The sequence below is a fragment of the Chiloscyllium punctatum genome, chromosome 7, assembly GCF_047496795.1.
Source record: "Chiloscyllium punctatum isolate Juve2018m chromosome 7, sChiPun1.3, whole genome shotgun sequence".
Classification (NCBI taxonomy): Eukaryota; Metazoa; Chordata; class Chondrichthyes; order Orectolobiformes; family Hemiscylliidae; genus Chiloscyllium; species Chiloscyllium punctatum.
In genome coordinates this window covers 71,745,156-71,767,668 of record NC_092745.1, presented here as the reverse complement: position 1 = coordinate 71,767,668, position 22,513 = coordinate 71,745,156, and the positions used below count along the sequence as shown (strand labels likewise).

The following is a 22,513-nucleotide window of genomic DNA, read 5'->3' as shown; positions in this document are numbered from 1 at the left end:
CTGGTGAAGAGTGGCAGTAATATTCTCAGGTGCTGTGCTGGAGAATTTACTGCAGCAGAAGGGAAATTCTATATGAGCTGTTAATGGGTGGAGTGGACGGAGACCGTGACGGGAGTCCTCCCAACATCTAATGCCAGGCGGTAAGCAGACAAAAGGCTTGCATTTATATAGTGCTTTGCACAACTAACAAATAATGCAATGTACTTGACAACCAATTAAATACCTTTTGAAGTGTATGTACTGTTGCAATGTAGGAAATACAATATGCGCACAAATCTCAAACAGTATGCAATAATGATTTGGAGATGCCGGTGTTGGACTGGGGTGTACTAAGTTAAAAATCACACAACACCAGGTTATAGTCCAACCGGTTTAATTGGAAGCACACTAGCTTTTGGTGCGACGCTCCTTCATCAGGTGGTAGTGGAGGGCTCAATCCTAACGCGCAGAATTTGTAGCAAAAATTTACAGTGTGATGTAACTGGAATTATACATTCGAAAGATTGATTGTCTGTTAAGCCTTTCATCTGTTAGAATACAGTGATAGTGAAACTAACAGATGAAAGGCTTAACAGACAATCAATTTTTGAATGTATAATTTCAGTTACATCACACTGTAAATTTTTGCTATAAATTCTGCACATTAAGATTGAGCCCTCCACAATCACCTGATGAAGGAGCATCGCTCCAAAAGCTAGTGTGCTTCCAATTAAACCTGTTGGACTATAAGCTGGTGTTGTGTGATTTTTAACAGTATGCAATAATGATGTGAGCATCTGTTTTTGTAATGCCAATTGAGTAATAATTATCAGTCAGTACAATAGGGTGATTCCCCTAATCTTCTTTGAAATAGTGCTTTTCGATCTTTTACGTCCAGCTGTGCAGGCAGATGGGACCTTGGTTTAACGTCTCATCTGAAAAACAGCATTTCCAATAGTTTCGCACTTTCTCAGTACTGTCCTGTGGTGTCTTTGAATTTTATGATCAAGTACTGAGTGATATTTAGTCATTTGCAAAAGTTTAGCTTCATGGGAGGTTGTGCTGGATGAAGACTCATAATGTGACTAGAATTGTCTAGTTAAGAACAGTCTTCTGACAAGAGCCTCATTAGATGCTTAATTCATGCTATTCTCGTTACCTGCAATCTGCCAGAAGCATTACAACATATTTCATATTGTATTGTTCACATCAATTTGAACAATTACACATTTCATAGCTACAACTCCTATCACCTATGCAGACACAGTGGCAGCTATTGAATGATAATATCACCCATGGTTGTTGTAAGACTCTTACCTTTAGTTTTTTTTTGCCAAAGAAATGAGTGACTTCTACTAGGCAGCAAACTGCCATCACAGAAGGGGCAATGCGAATATATAGCCTTCTCCCCTGTTTGGAACATGCTTCTGGCAAGAATGAGATGAGACAGAATGGAAGCAATGGTCCTTGCAATACTGGGGGTATACTAAGTTTTTATACTTAAACCTCCTCTTCAATTCTCCAAAGTCATACCTAATCTTCATGACAGGATGCATATGTTTCAACCTATACCCCTCTGCCTTTTTGCTTTCTTCACCATTCTACCTCAATCCCAATAACCTTTTCATTTCAGCTTCCTAGATTGTGAAAAAGTCTTGCAGTTAATGCATAGTAATGATGAGTGGTAATGAACATGCATAACCCCTTGATTTCGCTCTCACTGGCCTGGTCTTAGCTGCAGACATTTGTATAATATATAGGCTATGTTAAAGGAAGAATCTACATGTAGCTTACCAGATATAAGCAGGATCAATTCAACCTGGCTAGTTATTGTTCCATCCATCTAATCCTGAATATCAGAAATATGATGGAAGGTGTTATTGATAGTAACCTTTGATTGCACTTACAAAGAAATATGTTGCTGTATGGTTGGGCTTCTTGGCTGCTGATTCAATTTGGCTTTGATAAAACAAGGATTTTAAAAAATCTGAACTTCAAATGTGAGGTGAGAGTGTAGTTGTTGACATCATCAAAGCAGCATTTGATTCGCTGAAGTTACATCCAGCACAAAGGTTGTTGGTGACCAATCATCTCTGCCCAAGATATTGCTGAATGAATTCATTAGGATAGTTTCCTAAATCAAGTTATCTTTGGTGATTCATTAATTACGTTCACTCCATTATAAGGCCAAAAGTGAGAGTGTTGCTGCTGATTGCACAATGTTCAATTTCAGATGCTGTTCATCAAATTTTGATAATCACACAAAACCAGGTCTATAACCTGGTGTTGTGTGATTTTTAATATGTACACCCCAGTCCAACACCGGCATCTCAAATCATCAAATTTTGAAGCAGTCTGTCATCATATGCAGCAAGAAGTGGACAGCATTGAGCTTGCATTGATAAAAAAAAAACAGAAAATATTTGCTATACAGGCAAATAGGCCAGGCAAGAACCCTCTCTGATGAGAGAAAGTCTAAACATTTCTCCTTGATTTTCAAAAACTACTGTTATTTCGCCAACCATCAACACCTCAAGGTTATCATTGACCAAAATCCGAACTGGACTATCCATATAAATATTGTAATTATAAATCAAAGGCTGGAAATTCTGTGGTAGTAACTCATCACCTAACTTGCCAAAGCCTTTCCATCATTTACAAGTCGGGAATGAGATATAAAATGCCACAGATTGCTATTGGGTGCAGCTCCAATCACTCTTGAAGCTCAACACCACTCATTTGACTGGTACCTTATCCACCACTGATGGACAGTGGCAGCAGTGTATGTTCATTTGCAAGATCTGCTGCCAAGGATCTTTAGACAGCATCTTCCAAACTTATGACCTTTAATGCCTAGGACAGGGTGAGCAGATGCATAGAAACACCACCACTTATAAATTCCCCTTCACATCACACATAATTCTCATTTGAAACTGCATCGCTGTAATCTCACTATCATCAGATAAAAATCCTGTAATTCCTTAACAGGACTGTGGGTGTACCTACTCCATGTATAGTACAGAGACTTAAGAAGACAGCTTTCAGCCACTTTTTCGAGTGCAGTTAGGAATGGGAAACAAATAGTGGCCAAACCAGTGATGCCCACATCATATGAAAGAATAAATAAAGAATAAGAATATAATGACAGAGATGGGAAGGGATAGCAATTGGTATCAACTCACCAGAGGGTATTTTCTGGTATTTTTTTCTTCTGCAGAGGACTTGGGGTATGAACTTCAATAGTTCAAGCTTCTGAAGTAGTCTAATGGACTTAGACCAAAATAAAATTGATACCCTCAGAGACTTTGTCTAAAGCACATAGACCGTGTTGAATAACATAGATGAGTCTACCTCCAAATTTGTGCAAAGTGTGCAGCCTGTCTTCCTGAATGGAATATTTGCTCACCTTAATAAGTATCACAGTGTAACTTACCCTTCAGTGTGCTATATGGAGGAGAAGCTTATTGCTATTACAGTTAACACGCTGTCAGTGTCCTCGCTATTACCACTCAGCTTAGCTGCTCAGAATGCTGCAGCCTAGGCCCTGTATTACTGCAGCAAGGCATCACTACTCTTACACCCAATCCTTCTTGTTATGAAGGCCAGCATGCCATTAGCTTTCCTCACCGTCTGCTGCACCTGCATGCCAACCTTCTGCGACTGTTCCACCATGACACCCGGGTCACGTTGCACGTCACCTTTTCCTAAACTGCCACCATTCAGATAATAGCCTTCTGTTTTTGCCACCCACGTGTATACCTTCACATTTATCCACATTGCATTTGCCAAGTATTTGACCATTCAGCCAGCCTGTCCAAATCACACTACAGCCTCTTAGCATGCCCCCTTACAGTACAGACTGACACGCAGCTTAGTGTCATCTGCACGTTCGTCCAAATTTCCTTCGTCCAAATCATTAACATAGGGAACAGCTGGGGTCCTGGCATTGAACCCTTTAATACCTCACTCACCACAGCCTGCCACTCTGAAAAAAACCTGTTTATTCCAAGTCTTTGCTTCCTGTCTGCCACCCAGTTCTCTATCCACGTTAATACATTATCTCCAATACCATAAACTTTAATTTTGCTGACTAATCTCTTGTCATAGAGTCATAGAAATGTATAGCACGAAAACAGACCCTTCGGTCCAACCACCCATGCCTACCAGATATCCCAACCAAATCTAGTCCCACCTGCCAGCACCCAGCCCATATCCCCCCAAACCCTTCCTGTTCATATACCCATCTGAATGCCTTTTAAATGTTGCAATTGTACCAGCCTCCACCACTTCCTCTGTCAGCTCATTCCATACACCTACCACCCTCTGTGTGAAAAAGTTGCTCCTTGGGTCTCTTTTATATCTTTCCCCTCTCACCCTAAACCTATACCCTCTAGTTCTGGACTCCCCTGCCGCAGAGAAAAGACTTTGTCTATTTATCCTTTCCATGCCCCTCATAATCTTGTAAACCTCTATAAGGTCACCCCTCAGCCACCGACACTCCAGGGAAAACAGCCCCAGCCTGTTCAGCCTTTCCTATAACTCAGATCCTCCAACACTGGCAATATTCTTGTAAATCTTTTCTGAACCATTTCAAGTTTCACAACATCTTTCCGATGGGAAGGAGACCAGAATTGCACACAATATTCCAACAGTGGCCAAACCAATGTCCTGTACAGGCGCTACATGACCTCCCAACCCCTGTAGTCGATACTCTGACCAATAAAATAAAGCATACCAAATGCCTTCTTCACTATCCTAATCTACCTGCGACTCCACTTTCAAGGAGCCATGAATCTGCACTCCAAGATCTCTTTGTTCAGCAACACTCCCTAGGACCTTAGCATTAAGTGTATAAGTCCTGCTAAGAATTGCTTTCCCAAAATGCATCACCTCACATTTATCTGAATGAAATTCCATCTGCCAATTCTCAGCCTATTGGTCCATCTGATCTAGATCCTGCTGTAATCTGAGGTAACCTTCTTCGCTGTCCACTACACTTCCAATTTTGGTATCATCTGCAAACTTACTAACTGTACCTCTTATGCTCACATCCAAATCATTTATATAAATGACAAAATGTAGTGGACCCTTGTGGCACTTCATTGGTCACAGGCCTCCAGTCTGAAAAACAACTCTTCACCACCACCCTCTGTCTTCTACCTTTGGGCCACTTCTATATCTAATTGGTCGTGCTCCCTGTATTCCATGAGATCTAACCTTGCTCACCAGGCTCCCGTGAGGAACCTTGTTGAATGCCTTACTGAAGTCCAAATAGATCACATCTACCGCTCTGCGCTAATCAGTCCTCTTTGTTACTTTTTCAAAAAACCTCAAATCAAGTTTGTGAGACATGATTTCCCAAGCACAAAGCCACATTGACTATCCCTATTCAAACTTTGCCTTTCCAAATACATGTACATCCTGTCCCTCAGGATTCCCTCCAACAACTTGCCCACCACCGACATCAGGCTCACTGGTCTATAGTTCCCTGACTTGTCCCTACCAACCTTCTGAAACAGTGACACCACGTTAGCCAGCCTGCACCTCACCTGTAACTATCGATGATACAAATATCTCAGCAAGAGGCCCAGCAATCACTTCCCTAGCTTCCCAAAGACGTCTAGGGTACACCTGCTCAGGTCCTGGCGATTTATCCACCTTTATGCGTTTCAAGGCATCCAGCACTTCCTCTTCCGTAACATGAACATTTTTCAAGATGTTACCATTTATTCCCTTACATTCTATGTCTTCCATGTCCTTTTCCACAGTAAATACAGATGCAAAATACTCATTTAGTACCACCTCTATTTTCTGCGGTTCCACAAAAAGGCCGCCTTGCTGATCTTTGAGGAGCTCTATTCTTTCCCTAGTTACTCTTTTGTCCTTAATGTATTAGTGAAAACCCTTTGGATTCTCCTTAATTCTATTTGCCAAAGCGTTTTGCCCTCTCGGTTTCCCTCTTAAGTATACTCCTACTGCCTTTATACTCTTCTAAGGATTCACTCAATCTATCCTGACATATGCTTCCTTCTTTTTCTTAACCAAACCCTTAATTTCTTTAGTCATTCAGCATTCCCTATACCTACCAGCCTTTCCTTTCACCCTAACAGGAATATACTTCCTCTGGACTCTCATTATTTCATTTCTGAAGGCTTCCCATTTTCCAGCTGTCCCTTTACCTGTGAACATTTGCCCCCAATCAGCTTTTGAAAGTTCTTGCCTAATACCGTCGAAATTGGCCTTTCTCCAATTCAGAACTTCAACTTTTAGATCTGGTCTATCCTTTTCCATCACTATTTTAAATCTAATAGACTTATGGTCGCTGGCCCCAAAGTGCTCTCCCACTGACACCTCAGTCACCTCCCCTGCCTTATTTCCCAAGGGTAGGTCAAAGTTTGTACCTTCTCAAGTAGCTACATACTGAATTATTAGGGGGTCTATAATACAATCCCAATAAGGTGATCCTCCCTTTCTTATTTCACAGTCCACCCAGATAACTTCCCTGGATGTATTTCCAGGAATATCCTCCCTCAGCACAGCTGTAATGCTATCCTTTATCAAAAACGCCTCTCCCCTCCTCTCTTGCCTCCCTTTCTATCCTTCCTGTAGCATTTGTATCCTGGAACATTAAGCTGCCAGTCTGCCCATCCCTGAGCCATGTTTCTGTAATTGCTATGATATCCCAATCCCATGTTCCTAACCAGGCCCTGAGTTTATCTGCCTTCCCTGTTAGGCCCCTTGCATTGAAATAAATTTAATGTATTAGTCCTACCTTGTCCCTTGCTGCCCTGACTGTTTGACTCACTTCTGTTCTCAATTGTACCAGTCTAAGATTGATTTCTTTCCTCACTATCTCCCTGGATCCCCCCCACCATCTTACTAGTTTAAATCCTTCCACCCAGCTCTAGCAAATCTCCCTGCCAGTATATTAATCCTCTTCCAATTTAAGTGTAATCTGTCCTTCTTGTACAGGTCACTTCTACCCCAAAAGAGATTCCGATGATCCAAAAATGTGAATCCTTCTCCCATACACTAGCTCCTCAGCCATGCATTCATTTGGTCTATTCTCCTATTCCTGCTCTCACTAGCTCATAGCACTGGAAATAATCCAGATATTATTACTTTCGAGGATCTCCTTTTTAAATTCCTGCCTAACTTTCTGTAATCTCCCTTCAGAATCTTCTTTTCCCTTCCTATGTCATTGGTTGCAATGTGGACAATGATGTCTTGCTGACCCATCTCCCACTTGAGAACATTCTGCACCCTGTCTGAGACATCTTTGATCCTGGCACCAGGGAAGCAATACACCATTCTGATTTTTTGCTGCTGGCTACAGAAACATCTGTCTGTAACTCGGACTAGAGAGTCGCTAACACAGTTGATCTCTTGAAACCCGACGTATCCCTCATTGCATTAGAGCCGGTCTCAATACCAGAAACTTGGCAATTCGTGCTACATTCCCTTGAGAATCCATCATCCCCTACATTTTCTAAAACAGCATACTTTTTTGAAATGGGGATAGCCACAGAAGACTCCTGCACTAACTACCTACCTCTCTTAACTTTCCTGGATTTAACCATCTATGTGACTGTATTTGAGACTTTCCCCCCTTCCTATAATTGCTATCCATCACATACCATTGCTGTTGCAAATTCCTCATTGCCTCTAACTGTCTCTCCAACCGATCCATTTGATCTGATAGGATGCGCAACCAACAGCATTTATTGCAGATATAATCCACAGTAACCTGTAAATTCTCCCACATCTGACAAGAAGCGCATATCACTCTACTAAAGGCCATTTTTGCTCCTTCATAATCGACAGACACAGAAAATGACAACTTCTTATTCCTCTCCAAAACACTGCTCCAGGTTAAAACTATTCACCGTGCTGTGACTTCACCCAAACAGTTCCTCCCAGATCAGTTGTGAATTTCACTGTTTGTTGATTTTCCCAGATGCACTCGATGTCCAGCGAATTCAAACAGTAAAGGCAGTAACTGTGCAGGTTCACTGTGGTGTCAGTTTCTCTCTCTCTCTCTCTCTCTCTCCTGCACTGACCTCACCATGTGCTTCCTTTGTCTGTACCTCTCCCTTTTTAAAACTGTTGTTGTTTTGACTTTGTTTTTCCCTAAGTTCCAAAACAATGCAACAGCATATGAAACAGTAATTGCTGCTCCTGGAATTTGAGGAAATCACCTCCAACACCTAAAATTCCTTAAAAAAAGGAGTAGCTGTTACAGCCAGAAATTTTCCCGTCCTCCATTTCGGATTACCCAGAATCCGAACCTTGTCAAGTCTTCTGAAAGCCTAGATACACAACATCTACCAATTTACTATTGTCTATTCGACTGATTGCATCCTCAAAATATTGCAGAAGATTTGTCAAGCATGATTTCCCTTGAGTGAATCCATGCTGACTTGGACCGTTTCTATCGCTGCTTTCCAAGTACTTAGTTATTACATCCTTAATAATTAACTTCAGCATTTTCCCCGCCACTGATGCCAGGCTAACCAGTGTATATTCCCCATTTGCTCTCTCCTTCCTCTTTTAAAAGGTGAGCTTACATTAGCTACCCTCCAGTCCATTGGAACTCTTCCAGAGTCTATAGAATGCTGGAAAATAATCACCAGAGCCCTTTCATTATCTTAACCAGTAACACTGTATGGAGACCACAAGTCTCTCAATGAGCATCTGTAGCGTGTAGCTGTCAATCTCTTTTGGCCAACTTGTGTCAGCTAAAAAGCCACAGTTGGCCATTTTGTCAACTTTAGTCATGGGCTACCACAACAAATGAATATATTTGAGGAGTATCATCCCGTTCACCTGAAAAAAATTGCAGGGCTCTGATTGAGGAGCATGTAAGGCAATGTATGTTATGGTCAGTGCCATCTTGCACCAGCGGTAAGCCTGACTTGCATCCAAGATTTTGTATGCACTTATTCTGCTTCTGTTTGTCAGTAGGGACAATGATATAATGTACTATAAACTGAAGTGTTGCTAATAATCTTGAGGAAGACCATTAACTTTTAAAAATGAATTTGAACTCCTAGCTGGTTACTGAACAAAGTACAATCCAAGATTTCAGATTTTAAACAAGCGCATTTACTGTACAAGAATAAACAAGGCAAGTGTTTCTATTTTCACCCACTTATCTGTGTTTTCAAAATGCTTTGATTGGATACCCAAAAAATTTCAACATATCACATCCCATTCTGCCTTTAATTCCATCCAAGAGTTCCCTGTATCTTCTAGGATCTTGAGGGTTCCTTCACTTCTCCTGGGATCAAACCAAAGTGTGCCACAGGTCTCAGGAATTCACTTTGATTTTTCTGAGTGTTCCTGCTATTATCTAAAATCTGAGATTTCTTGCAGTCCTTCCACAAGCATCCAGCTACACAACCTTTCAACATTCTAAGCACCTCACAATTGTGGACAATCTGGCATAAGTACGGACTTCATAGCTCTTCTTGCTTTGTGATCAACAGCATGTAGTAGCTTGTTTTGTCTGCCTACTTCCAAGATGATCCACCGCCAGGCGTAAACTGCCTATTTTAAAGCTATTCCTAAACTGACTGTTTCTTTGACAACCCAAACAAGTTAACCAAGAACAAATACTTCCTTCCTGCAATTTATTTGCATGGCATTCTGACACATCTGGGATGTACCAAGTGTACCTTGATCAGATGGGTCAATGGACCAAGAATGGTAGATTGGGTTTAATTTAGATAAATGTGAGATGCTGCATTTTGGAAAGATAAATCAGGGCAGTATGTATACACTTAATGTTAAGGTCCTGGGGAGTGTTGCTGAGCAAAGAGACCTTGGAGTGCACCTTCATAGTTCCTTGAAAGGAGAGTCATAAGTAGGCAAGGTAGTGAAAAAGGCATTTAGTTTGCTTGGCCTTATTGGTCAGTGCATTGAGTATAGGAGTTTGGAAGTCTTGTTGCGGTTGTACAGGACATTGGTTAGGCCATTTTTGAAATACTGCAGGCAATTCTGGTCTCCCTGCTATAGGAAGAATACTGTGAAACTTGAAAGCGTTCAGAAAAGATTTATGAGGATGTTGCAAGGATTGGAGGGTTTGAGAGGCTGAATAGGCTGGAGCTATTTTCCCTGGAGCATTGGAGGCTGAGGGGTGACCGTATAGAGGTTTCTAAAATCATGAGGGACATGGATAGGGTAAATGGACAAGAACTTTTCATTGGGTTGGTAGAGTACGGAACTAGAGGGCATAGGTTTTAGGTGAGAGGGGAAGTATTTTAAAAGGGACCTATGGGGTAACTTTTTCATGTAGGTGGTGAGGCGTGTATGGAATGAGCTACCACAGGAAGTGGAGGAAGCTGGTACAATTGCACCATTTAAAAGGCATCTGGATTGATATCTGAAAAGGAAGCGATTAGAGGGACACGGGCCAAAAGCTGCCAAATGTCACTAGATTAATTTAGGATATCTGGTCAGAATGGGCGGGTTGGACTGAATGGTCTGTTTCCATGCTGTACTGTTATCTGACTCAATGAACCTTTGGGAGAAAAGACTGAACCAGTGTCTCTCAAGATAACAATCTTTATAATGTTCCCTTCCACAATCCAGTGCATTCGTACTTATAATCATGGTAAATAGATGAGAAGCAATTGGGTTTTCATAGGTTTTATAACTGAATGGAGTATGCACTTTGTAGAAATGTGACTTTTGGTTTTAATCTTCAACAATCTGCCTCACATTTATGACATAGAACATCTTGGTGTTTTCAGTTCATCGAATCATGCAGCATAGAAATGGCCCTTCAGCCCATCTGCACTGACAAAACTACTCTACATTAGTCCCATTTTGCAGCACTTGATCCATTGTCTTGAATGTTGATATTTTTAAGTGCTCATCCAAGTACTTTTTTTAAAGTTGAGGTTTCCCACCTCAACTCCCTTTACGGGCAGTGCTTTCCAGATTTCCACTACCCTCTGTATGAATAAAATTTCCTCAAATATTCCTGCCTTTCACCTTAAAATTATGCCCCTCATTATTGACCCTTCAATTAAGAAAAACATCTGCTTTCTATCAACACTGTCCATGCCCCTCATAATCTTAAAAATCTCAGTCAGGTCCCCTTTCAGCCTTCTATGCTAAAAAAAACAACTCAACCTTATCTAGCCTCTTTTTAAAGCTGAACTACTCCAGCCAGTCAACATCCTGGTGAAGCTCCTCTGCACCCCTCCAATGCAATCACATCCTTTCTCTACTGCAGAAATCCGCAAGGTACTCCAGCTGTAGCCTAACCAAAATTTGTAAAGCTCCAACATAGCCTCCTTGCGTTTATAATCAATACCATCACTGATAAAGCCAAGATTCATTCCTGTCATCTTCATTTTGTTTTGTCTACCTTGGGAACACAAGCGGTTTTCTTTTCTGTATTGACTTTTTATATAAAAAGGCCATTTGTGAGTTAAATCATAACTTCAGCCAAAACTGTAGCTTGCTTTACACTATGGAGTTTACAGCTGTCCAGATGTGTTATGATATTTGCTCATATTCTGGTTTAAATTCCTACCTTAAAAACACTTGCCTGGTATTTTGAAATTTAGATTAGATTACTTACAGTGTGGAAACAGGCTTTTCGGCCCAACAAGTCCACACCGACCCTCCGAAGAGCAACCCACCCAGACCAATTCCCCTATATTTACCCCTAACACTACATGCAATTTAGCATGGCCAATTCACCTAACCTGCACATTTTTTGACTGTGGGAGGAAACCGGAGCACCCAGAGGAAACCCACGCAGACACGGGGAGAATGTGCAAACTCCACACAGACAGTTGCCTGAGGCAGGAATTAAAACCGGGTCTCTGGCGCTGTGAGGCAACAGTGCTAACCACTGAGCCACATTGAGGCAGTGGTGGAGGAGAATTGGTCCAACAACAAAGGTGGCATTTGAAGATCAGCGATTTTGATGTTGGTTGGTTTGGTGTAGACAGTGGTGAAGCATTGGCAGAAGCATTGTGACGCAAGTACTGTTGACGGTAATGAGCTGGCTCCTTCAAGCTATATCTTTCTTTTATTCCTTATTCTTAAATTATTTAAAATGGTGCTTTTTTATGGCGACAAATAAAAGCTTTTCACTATTTTATTGTATTCATACTGTAAAATACACATGGAAATAAAATCAAAATGAAAACATTTCCAAAACAGGATGGTGAGTAGCTTGAAGAGGATCTTGACGGAGGCGTGTTCCCATGTATCTACTGCCCTCGCCTTTCTAGATGGAAGTGGTCATGGATTTGGAAAGTGCTTTTGAAGGATCTTTGGTGAACTTCTGCAGTGCCTCTTGTAGATAGTGCATGCTACTGAGCATCAGTGGTGGACGGAGTAGATGCTTGTAGATATGGTGCTAGTCAAGCAGCTACTTTGTCCTGCATGGTGTCAGGCTTCTTGAGTGTTATTGCACTCATCCAGGTAAGTGGTGAGTATTTCATTACAGACCTGACTTGTGTGTTGAAGATGATGGGCAGGCTTCAGGGAGTCAGGAGATGAGTTACTCACCACAGTATTCCTGGCCTCTGACCCTTTCTCGTAGTCACTGTGTTTGTGATGAGACCAATTGAATTTCTGGCCAGTGGTGACCCCTCAGATATTGATAGTTGGGGATTCAGTGATGGTAATTGAATGTCAAGGGGCAATGACTAGATTTTCTTTTATTGGAGATGGTCATTGCCTGCTATTTGTGTGGCTCAAATGTTACTTGCCACTTGTCATCCCAAACCTGAATATTGTCTCTACTTCTGACTTTATAATGGAGGGAAGCTCATTGATGAAGCAGATGAAGTTCATTGGGCCTAGGATACTCCTGCAGAAGTGCCATGGAGCTGAGATGACTGACCTCCAACAACCATGACCATCTTCCTGTGGGACAGGCATGACTCCAACCAGCAGAGAATTTGTCCTCTAATACCCCTTGATTCCAGTTTTGTGAAGGCTCTGTCGAATGCAACCTAGATGTCAAAGGCTGTAATGAGGTCAGGAGCTGAGTGGCCAAACTGGGCCCCATTGAGCAGGTTATTGCTAAGCAAGTGCTGCTTGATAGCACTGTTGATGACACCTTCCATCACTTTACAGATAATCGAGAATAGATTGATGGGACTGTAATTGGTCCAGGTTGACATGGTCCTTCTTTTTGTGTCCGCGACATATCTGGACAATTTTCCACATTATTGGGTAGATGCTGATGTTATAACTCTACTGGAACAGCTTCGCTCGGCAATGGCACGTTCTCAAGCTCAGGTCTTCTACTATTACTGGAATCTTGTCAAGGCACAGGATCTTTGCAATATGCAGTGCTTCCAACCGTTTCTTGATACAACGTGGAGTGAATTGAATTGACTGAAGATTAGTATCTATTATGCTGGAAATTCGCAAATCTTAATTTCTTTGCTTATTCCATCCTCTTTGGATGAAAGGCCAACATTCCAATTATTTTCCTTTTGTAACATACCTGGAATGTCCAAGATCAAGATTTCAACTAATTGACTTCAATTCCCAAATTTGTCCTTTGAACTGAAAAGTTTTTTTTTCAACACCTTGCTTTGTTAACGACCTTTCTTTGATTTGGGGCAATTATATAAATAATTAACATTTCTTAATGAAGGCAGGCAATTCTGCTCATAATTCATGTCTTCAATTCATCTGTTAACAAGCTCGCCTGTTGTTTCATAGCTTTTACCCTTCTAATTCTTATTTGTAAATACATATGGAATGATGTTTACTAAGTAAAAACCTTGGGTGATCTGGCAATTTCTGATTTCTAGAATTTGTTATCTTACAATTACAAATTTAAATTTCCAAAACATAAAGATCATAAAATGACACATTTTGTCAAAACTACTGTCATTATTTACAGCCTACAAACAGCCCAAAGCACATAAATTAAAAGTAAAGTAACCTTGACAGCCATACCTTCGTGGCTGCAGCTGTGGCTACGACAGATGTCATAACTTATGCACTGCTACTCAGTGAAGTTTTAAGTAGAAGTGCACTCTTAGATCCTCTATGGACATGGCCTCCTCCTGAGATTCCTTCTTCTATTCCGTCTTATGGTTGCTTATCCTACTGCTTAGTGTTTTCCTTCATGCTCTCAGACATGCTGTATCCCTGGAGGTAGCCTTACCAGACCAACTTTGACAGAGGTGGGTAATCTGTAAAGGAGCCAACAACAGGTGGATCCCCCTCTTTGCAGACAAATTGTACATTGAACAGTATGTAAATTCAGCAAATATCACCCTAAAGTACTAATTAACTTACTTGGAAATCCTACATTAGCTCTTCTAAGATGAGGGGGCCTTCCTCCATTTACTTTGATGCTTTGCTGAGCAAGGCCAACACATGCTATTAATTTCATTCCAATATAGCCATCTCAGCCTCAATTTGGCACACAAGCAATATCATCTGCGCCACAGTGGTTTGCTTTGCATTTCATGTGGTAAATGTTCATATGGATCTTCAACTCTCTGGGATCATTTGGTGGGATTGTGGCACTTGAAATGAAGGTTGTTATGGGCTCAATTTAATACCCACTCCAATATTTTAAAAGATTTCAAAATACAATAGCCTACATTGACATCAGTATGGAAAAATATGAACAAGGGTGTCTTGGCACACCCACATGCACTACCTTACTGATATATGATTTTAGACTTGTATTATCACTGTTAAAATTATTCAGTAAAAGCGAGCATTACATTGTTTTGTAGCAGTGAGTTTACCTCTGGTACGAAGTTGTATTTATTTCTATCTTTGTGTTATTTTGTACTCTTTGTTACAAAATAATTATTTGTTTCTAACCTAATACTATAAATCGTATGATTTGTTTTTTGCAATCATAAGGCTGTAAGCATTAATCTAAATATGAAACAGTAAATTATCCACTTCGACGCATGGAATTGTGCTCCTCAGGTGTTGTACATTAGTGACTCTCCATCTGTGGCCTGAGCAGCTATAATGGGAAGTTTAACCTTAAAGTTCCTCAAATATTTTTGGCCTAATAATGCAATTATTTGTTTAAAGTGTAGTTAGTTACTTTCAATAATGGCTGAAAAATTGGTTTTCCCAGTTTTAGGGTACTGAGATTCACGATTTGCAATCTGCTTGCTCTGGTTTCATTGAAGGTGGGCAGCTGGTAAACATGATGCTGCTATTCCGTTTGCATTTTTATAAAATATTAATGAGTGGATGCATGCTGCTGACTGCCTGTGCACTCTGTAGGGGGCTAAGTAACATTGTGCTGAAAACGGCTCATGCAGTTGGCTGTCCCTCTTATAGGGAATGTAGACCAATTTAGAAGATTGAATGTGGCGCACCAGCACAAAGAGGATCCCAGGTAATAGATGTGACTCTAATGACATTGGTGATGCAGGCAGTTACAAGAAGCGACACAACTGGAAACCAGGAAACCTTCAAGAACCACCTTCAGAAAGAAGTAGGAACAGTGACCAGAATGGTCAACTCCAGCATCTGGCTTCAACGACTGGTGGTACTGCCACAAAATTGAATAACCCTACATGGAAAGCCAGAGTCGGTGAACACATCTTGATATGACATCACCAGCTCCTCTCACTGTTCAATGCACCACTCTGTGCCACTCACCGAACAGCATCCCTGACTCTCAGAGTTCATAGCTTAACATCCAGGTATTTGTACAAATGTTCACCCTCACACTCATCACCCACTGCCACCAGTTACTTTCAGTGATTCAGCTGTGTTAGGTACATCAGGATAACAGTGCAGTAGAACTGCCAATATTCTGCTCTCTCTTCTAGAATAAGGTGAGGCATACTAAAAGGGAGCAGAGCAAAACTGGTGGAGATTAGGACAGCTGCATTTCCTGAGCCCTTTGGAGGAGATGACACTCCGCATTATGGGGCCATTTACAAAAGAGTCATCCAGTGTGCTGAGATCTTGAGGATGCTGGTATGTTCCTGCCTTAGCCTCTTCTCAACTCCCAGCTCGCTCTCATCCTGAGACATGAAATGATGAACAAGATACTAATGGTGTGACCATGTGTATCTTGCTTTCCGTCCCATCCCCTTTCCCTCACATCAAACTTCCTTTTCTGATTTCTTTTGCTTTCAGACAAACGAGAACTGCCATCTGCCCAGCCACAACAGTCCCAGGAACCAGAGGAAGTGAGAGAGCTAGAATCCAGCACTGATGAAGTAGCCCCATCATTTGATATGACATTTCGAACCAGCTGCTCAGATGCTTGCGCTGATTCTGTCTTTGAAGCTTCTATAGATTTTGCACGTGGTGAGTCACTAGGCATGAGTAGGCTACAGCCACACCAGCAGTAAAGGCTGATTCATTTATCAGCTGACTGGAGAGCAAGGTTGCAGATGAGTTCTGATGTAAAGAACTCAGAATGAGGACCTCAATGGGCAACATAAAAGGAGAATGCACATAAGCACAAACATTGAAATGCTCATTAGCTGACCTGCCAGACAGTCTCCTGTGTCAAGGAACCAGGTGGAATCTGGCTCCAGCTTAGCAAAAGGCATCACAAAGCACTTGCCCTGTCTGCAGCTTTTGCTCCATTTCCCCAATGTCCGGCTGACCCAGAAGCGCCACAACTGCATGCCCCATACATATTGCAGCTTTTGTGCAAACAGGTTACTTACTCCTTCCCTATGTTGTGTCGATGCAGCAAAATTTCCCATCAAGTCAAAGAACTCAGCACAATACCACCAGAAACATTCCACAATACATCTAGACATTTTGCAATTGCAAAAGTTATTCAAAATTACTTTGTTCGCAAGTCGGATGCTTGGCCTCTAGCAGATCAGCAGTTCTTACTGGATTGATGCAGAAAATTTGTTGACTTGATCTTTGTGATTCAAATTAGGAACTCTGTTGTCAATCAGCCAGTAGGGCTGTGTGACATTAGGATTGTACCCCAATACTATTTTCAGTGCATGCAGGAAACCTCTACATGGGCACCCTTTTGAGAGAGCATGCCAGAGTCAGCTGGCATTGTGCACATCTCTAGAAGGGTACAAAGCTCAATTAATCAATAAAATTCAAGTTCAGTGTGATACATGGTTGGAACTAAATCCCTTGATTTATATTATATCGCCTATTATGTTCTGACATCCATTCCTTCTACCTAAAGCTATTTGTGGGTATAGTGGAGACATGCATACATTATCTGCTTCATTTCTTTGGCTTCATAAAATTTGTTTGTGTCTTGTTTCTTAGGTGTGGCGGCAGCAGCAGGTGTAGGAGTCATCGCAGTAGCAGTCTCTGTGATTTATTTTGGGAACTTCATTGGTGTAAGTCGAACTTAACTATTATAAGTGAAACTACATAAAAGTGCTGCTTCATGCTTTTCTATTAAAAAAAAACCCTGGTTTTGCTAAGTTTCCATTGCTCCTGTCACCAAGCACATGCTGTCCTAAAACTTGCTGAAGCTAAATAGGGCTTTCTTTTTGTTCTACATACATAGTCAGCCAGCAAACCAAAGAGTGGCTGAGCACATAGAAATAGAAATATCAATTCTTAATGTTCCATATATTTGAATGATAGCATTCTATCAATAACACATCACTAGAAATTAAACTTGAATACATAAGTTAAGGTGAAAATATGCACTATAAAAGCTCAATTTCTGAGTGCCTTGATCTTGACAACATTGCATATACAGAATCAACTTTATTAATTATGGTAAGTTAATCCCTCCTGCGAAATAGTTATGTTTTTTTTTCTTGCTCTCCACCTACATGCACTTCAGATCTGGTATTTTGCAATGAAAATGGCTAATTTGTGTAAAGAAGTTTGAAAGTGATGTAATTCAATTTGAAACTAAGTTAAATCTAAGCAAAGGAAACTATGAGGGTATGAAGGGTAAATTGACTGAGGTAGACTGAGAATATACATGAAAACCTATGGTGGTAGGCAGGAAATACCTAACATTTAAAGAATTAAATAGTAAGTGATTGATTTATGACAGATTTACTTTTTTATCTGCCTCAAAGGAATCAGAAAGGGAGATCCAACCATGGCTAACAGGAGAAGTAATTCAAGATTATATTAGATCAATAGAAGAGGCTTACAAAGCTACTTCAAAAAAAAGTAGCAAGCCCAAGGATTCACAGTGTTTTAAAATTTAGTAATGCAGGAGAAACAAAAATCTGATATGTAGAAAATAGAACGTAACAGTAAACTCTCAAGAAAAATAAACACTTGTTTGGCTATGTAAAAAAGAAAGTATTAGCAAAGATAATTATGGGCCCAATAACAGACAGAGACGGAAGAATTTATAATGGGAATAAAGAAATAACAGAGGCTGGACAATATTTTGTGTCTGTTCATGGTGTAAGATAAGGGGGAAAAAAAGCCAGGAATGCTAGAAAAATAAGGGATTAACAAGAATTCAGAACCAAAGGATACAATTTAAGAACAAAAGTAGTACTGGAAAAATTAATTGAACTGGAAATTAATAAATCCCCTATATCCCTGATCTATATCCCAGAATGTCAAAAGAGGTAGCTATAGAAATAGTGGGTGTGTTAACAATAATTTTATGAAATGCAATAGATTCTGGAACAGTTCCTGCAGCATGTAAGGTTACAAATGTAATCTAACTATTTAAGAAATAAGGAAGGGAGAGAGAAAACGAGAACCTGCAGACACCTGATGTTAGTAGTAAAGAAAATGCTAAATTCTATAGCAAACGGATGTGATAACTATACACTTAGAAATTGATGCTAGGATGAGGCAAAGTAAATATAAATTTTTGAAAGGGAAATCATGTTTGGTAAACATTGAGAACTCTTGGAGGATGTAAGTAGTACAGTATGATGTTTTCAGAAGACTTTGGATTTTCAGGAGGCTTTTGATTAGACCCTACAAAAGAAGTTACAGTGAAAAATTGTATATATGTGATTGGGGGTGACATGTTGGCATGAATTCAGAATTGGATAACAGAGAGTAGGACTAGGTCAGTCACAGATTGGAAGGTTGTAACTAGTGGGGTGCAGCAAGGAACAATGCTTGGGCCTCAGCTTTTCATAATTTATATCAACAATTTAGAAATGTAGATCAAATGCTTCTAAGTTTTAATGACACAAAACTAGATGGAATTAAGACATGAGGGAGATGCAGAGAAGCTTCTACGGTATTTACACATTGTGGGTGAATAAGCAAGAAAATAAGCAACAAATAGAATATAACATGTGAAAAAGTGAGCTTGTCCATTTTTGTGGAAAAAAACTGCGGAGCAAAAGAAGTGTTAATCTACAAAAAAACCTGGAAGTCCTTGTTCATTAGTCACTGAAAACTAGAATATAGGTGCAGCAAACAATTATGAGGAATTGGAATACGGGAGTGAAAAGATTTTGCTACAATTGTATAGGCCTTTGATGGAGAGTGCCTGAAGTATTGTGTGTAGCTTTGGTCTCCTTATCAATGAAATATATACTTGCCACAGGGGAAAATCAACAACTGACCAGCAATAAAATTTGAGCCACACAAATGCCAGGCAATGACAATCTCCAATAAAAGACAACCTAACCATTGCCCCTTGACATTCAGTGATCTTACTATCACTGAATCCTAGGATTTTCATTGAGCAAAAACTCAACGGTACTTGCCACATAAATGCAGTGGTTATAAGAGCAGGTCAGAGGCTAGGAAGACTGAGATGAATAACTCACCTCCTGACTCCCCAAAGCACATCCACCATTTACAAAGACTGTGATGGACTACTTCCCTCTTGCCTAGCTGGATGCAGCTCCTAAAATGTTCCAAAAGCTTGACGCCATCCAGGACAAAACAATCTGCTTTATGAGCACCACACCCACAAGCATCCACTCACTCCACCACCAACTCTCAATAGCAGTATGTGTGTACTACATTGTAGGTAAACCTACAGACCATGGTCTGCAGTGCTTTAAAAAGGCAGCTCACCACCACCTTCTCTAGAACAACTAAGGACAAGCAAAAAAATGCTAGTCAGTCAACAATGCCCATATCCATGAGTGAATTTTAAAAAAAAGGATAATTGGATTGTGGCATTGTCCTTTTAGGAAATTGAACCTATATTGTCCAGAGTTTAGAGGAATGAGAGGTAAGCTCATTGATAAATAAATATTAATGGGCTAGACAATGTAGGTGCAAGAAAAATGTTTTTGCCAACTGTTGTGGGCTAAAACAAGCAGGCAGTATCAGAATAAGGAGTCCACCACTTAAGATTGGGATGCAAGATTTGGAATTCTCTATGCCAGAGTACTCTGGCTCAGTCATTTAGTATGTCCAAGACAGCAATTGTTAAATTTCTAGATAGTAAAAACGTCAAGGGATATGACATTATAGCGGAAAATAGTATTGAGGTAGGGGAATCATTCGTGATCTAGCAGAATAGAGGAGCAGGCTCAAGTGGCTAAATGATCTTTTCCCCCTTTTATTTCCCTTGTTCCCAAATGGAGTATTTTTAACATAAGGACACATACCAACATACAAGTCTTTGTAAAGAGAAGAAAAATACACCACCAAAATGTCCATCTAGCAGAAATTTGTTTATCTTGGCCCTGCACTCCTGTATATGCAATAATGGAAAATATATTAATTAATCTCTACTTTGAATGTATCCATATTGCAAGAAAATCTCAGAACCAACTGCTGATAAAAATTGTGGATAAATAACAAAAACAAGATTCCATTGTTTTCATACCTTAATCCTGCTTCAACCGCAATTCTCACATATGCTTCTTAAGACAGAAATGCTGTCAATGAATGCATTGGCACAGTACTCTTGATTTCTTTCTTTGTGTGGAGCCAATGGGCAAATGAGCTGAAATTTCCTAAAAGTTGTTCCTGCTGTATGATTGATTCACTCTCCTGTGGAATCCTCATCCCCTATATTGTGTATGAAGCCACCTGAAAGAAATGGGGACCATAACAAAACATTGTATTCAACCAGCAAGCATACAGCCCTAACTGAAGGAGGGAGGTATTTAAAATTACTACCATTGGTCTTAATGGTAAAAGATTCAGTATTTCATTTTTTTTTTATTAAGAAGTATCCCTTGGTGCTACTATCTCTCTTTGTGTACATTGGAGCATGAATGCATGAGGCTCCAATGCCATTTCATCACAAAATGAACAGCAGCGAGTATTTTGATCCCAGCTTAACATTGGCTTCTTTGGCTCAGTGGTAGTTCTAGGAGAGCAGAGACATTAAGTGCATTGTGAAGCAAACACGTGTCTATCTGTTTGTTCAGATGTCACCATTAAATACAAGAGTGGAAGTAGGCCATTTCATTTATCAAGATCATGGCTGATCAGACATTCCTCAACACCATTTTCCTGTTTTTTGCCTGTAACCTATGATTTCCTTACTATCTGTGCCTTGAACATATTTAATGACAGCCTCAGTAGCCCTCAGCAGGAAAGCATTCCATATATTCACTGCCCTCTGAGAGAAGAAATTCCTTTACGTGTCTTAATTGTGGGACTCCTTATTCTGAGATTATTGTGAAAGAATCCATATCATATATTGTAGGAGGAGCTGAAAACTGTTAATGGCCTGGCCATCATTTTTCCAATAGACAACACTTCAAGCAGACTATTTGGTAATTTACCTCATTTGTTTATGGAAGATTATGACCATGATTTTCTTTTCTGTCTTGCTTATGAAGTTGGCCTTGCATGTGAAATTTCCTAGTGATTTAACAGCACTGTTTTCCTTTCTCATGTTTTCCTGCAAGAGAAAATATGAAGTACGCTGACTATGACACACTGATAATATTATAAATAAGCTGACTCATAGTGTTAACAGTATGCTTTCATCTACATGGCAGGAAAGACAAGTCAAACTGATAGTGCAATGATCTAGGCATAATCTTATTTTGAAGCCTCAACATCGTCCACATATTGAAACTACATTTAGCATGAAACGTAACAGGTTCCTTTGCAAGCAGTTATTGTAAATTTTAGGAGTTGAATCTCCTGATACATGGCTGGGACAGGATAGACAATAGTCTGAAACTAGTTTTGCAATGTTGGGAATGTGCTTTTTAAAAATTATGCTGTTTAACAACATAATGTAACAGGTATGTTGAGAATTTTGAACTCCCCTTTTATTCTGTTGCAGGAATCAGCTTGAACACTGTATCAGCAATCCAACCCCTTTTTCAAGGAACACAAGATCCAGTTCCCATGCTTTTTTGACTGAAACTGTATTCTCAGCTCCATTTGAATAAAACCATTACACAGAGAGAGAAGCAACAGACTTTGGTGCAGTTTTTAGTCTTGTATTATTACCACAGAAATGGGCAGGTCTTTCATCATTTTTGACTGTCATGGTTGATGATCTGAATAAAAAACAAGTGACTGCTTTTAAATTGATTTTGGACCTTCTGAAATTGTTGGACAATAATAATTATAGTAGAAATCAACTAATTGTACCTCTCTTTGCCTGATTGCGATCTTCATCTTCTTTGGTGGGAGACACTTTAATCTGTAAATAATTAGAGATAATCAGATTCCAACCAAGGGA

At 40.2% G+C, this 22,513-nt stretch overlaps 1 protein-coding gene across 8 annotated transcripts in view; it reads left to right on the top strand.

The window, feature by feature from the left end:
• odr4 (odr-4 GPCR localization factor homolog) overlaps positions 1-22,238 on the top strand; it is a 119,220-nt gene extending 96,982 nt beyond the window's left edge. For 7 of the 8 annotated variants that reach the window (XM_072573963.1, XM_072573964.1, XM_072573958.1 and 4 more), the window contains 3 exons: positions 16,096-16,269; positions 17,215-17,288; positions 22,109-22,238. In XM_072573963.1, the coding sequence (XP_072430064.1) occupies positions 16,096-16,269; positions 17,215-17,288; positions 22,109-22,120 (260 nt within the window). In that variant the 3' untranslated portion in view covers positions 22,121-22,238. The remainder of the gene's footprint in view (positions 1-16,095; positions 16,270-17,214; positions 17,289-22,108) is intronic. The other variant, XM_072573966.1, reaches the window with a different exon arrangement.
• Positions 22,239-22,513: the final 275 nt, after the last annotated feature.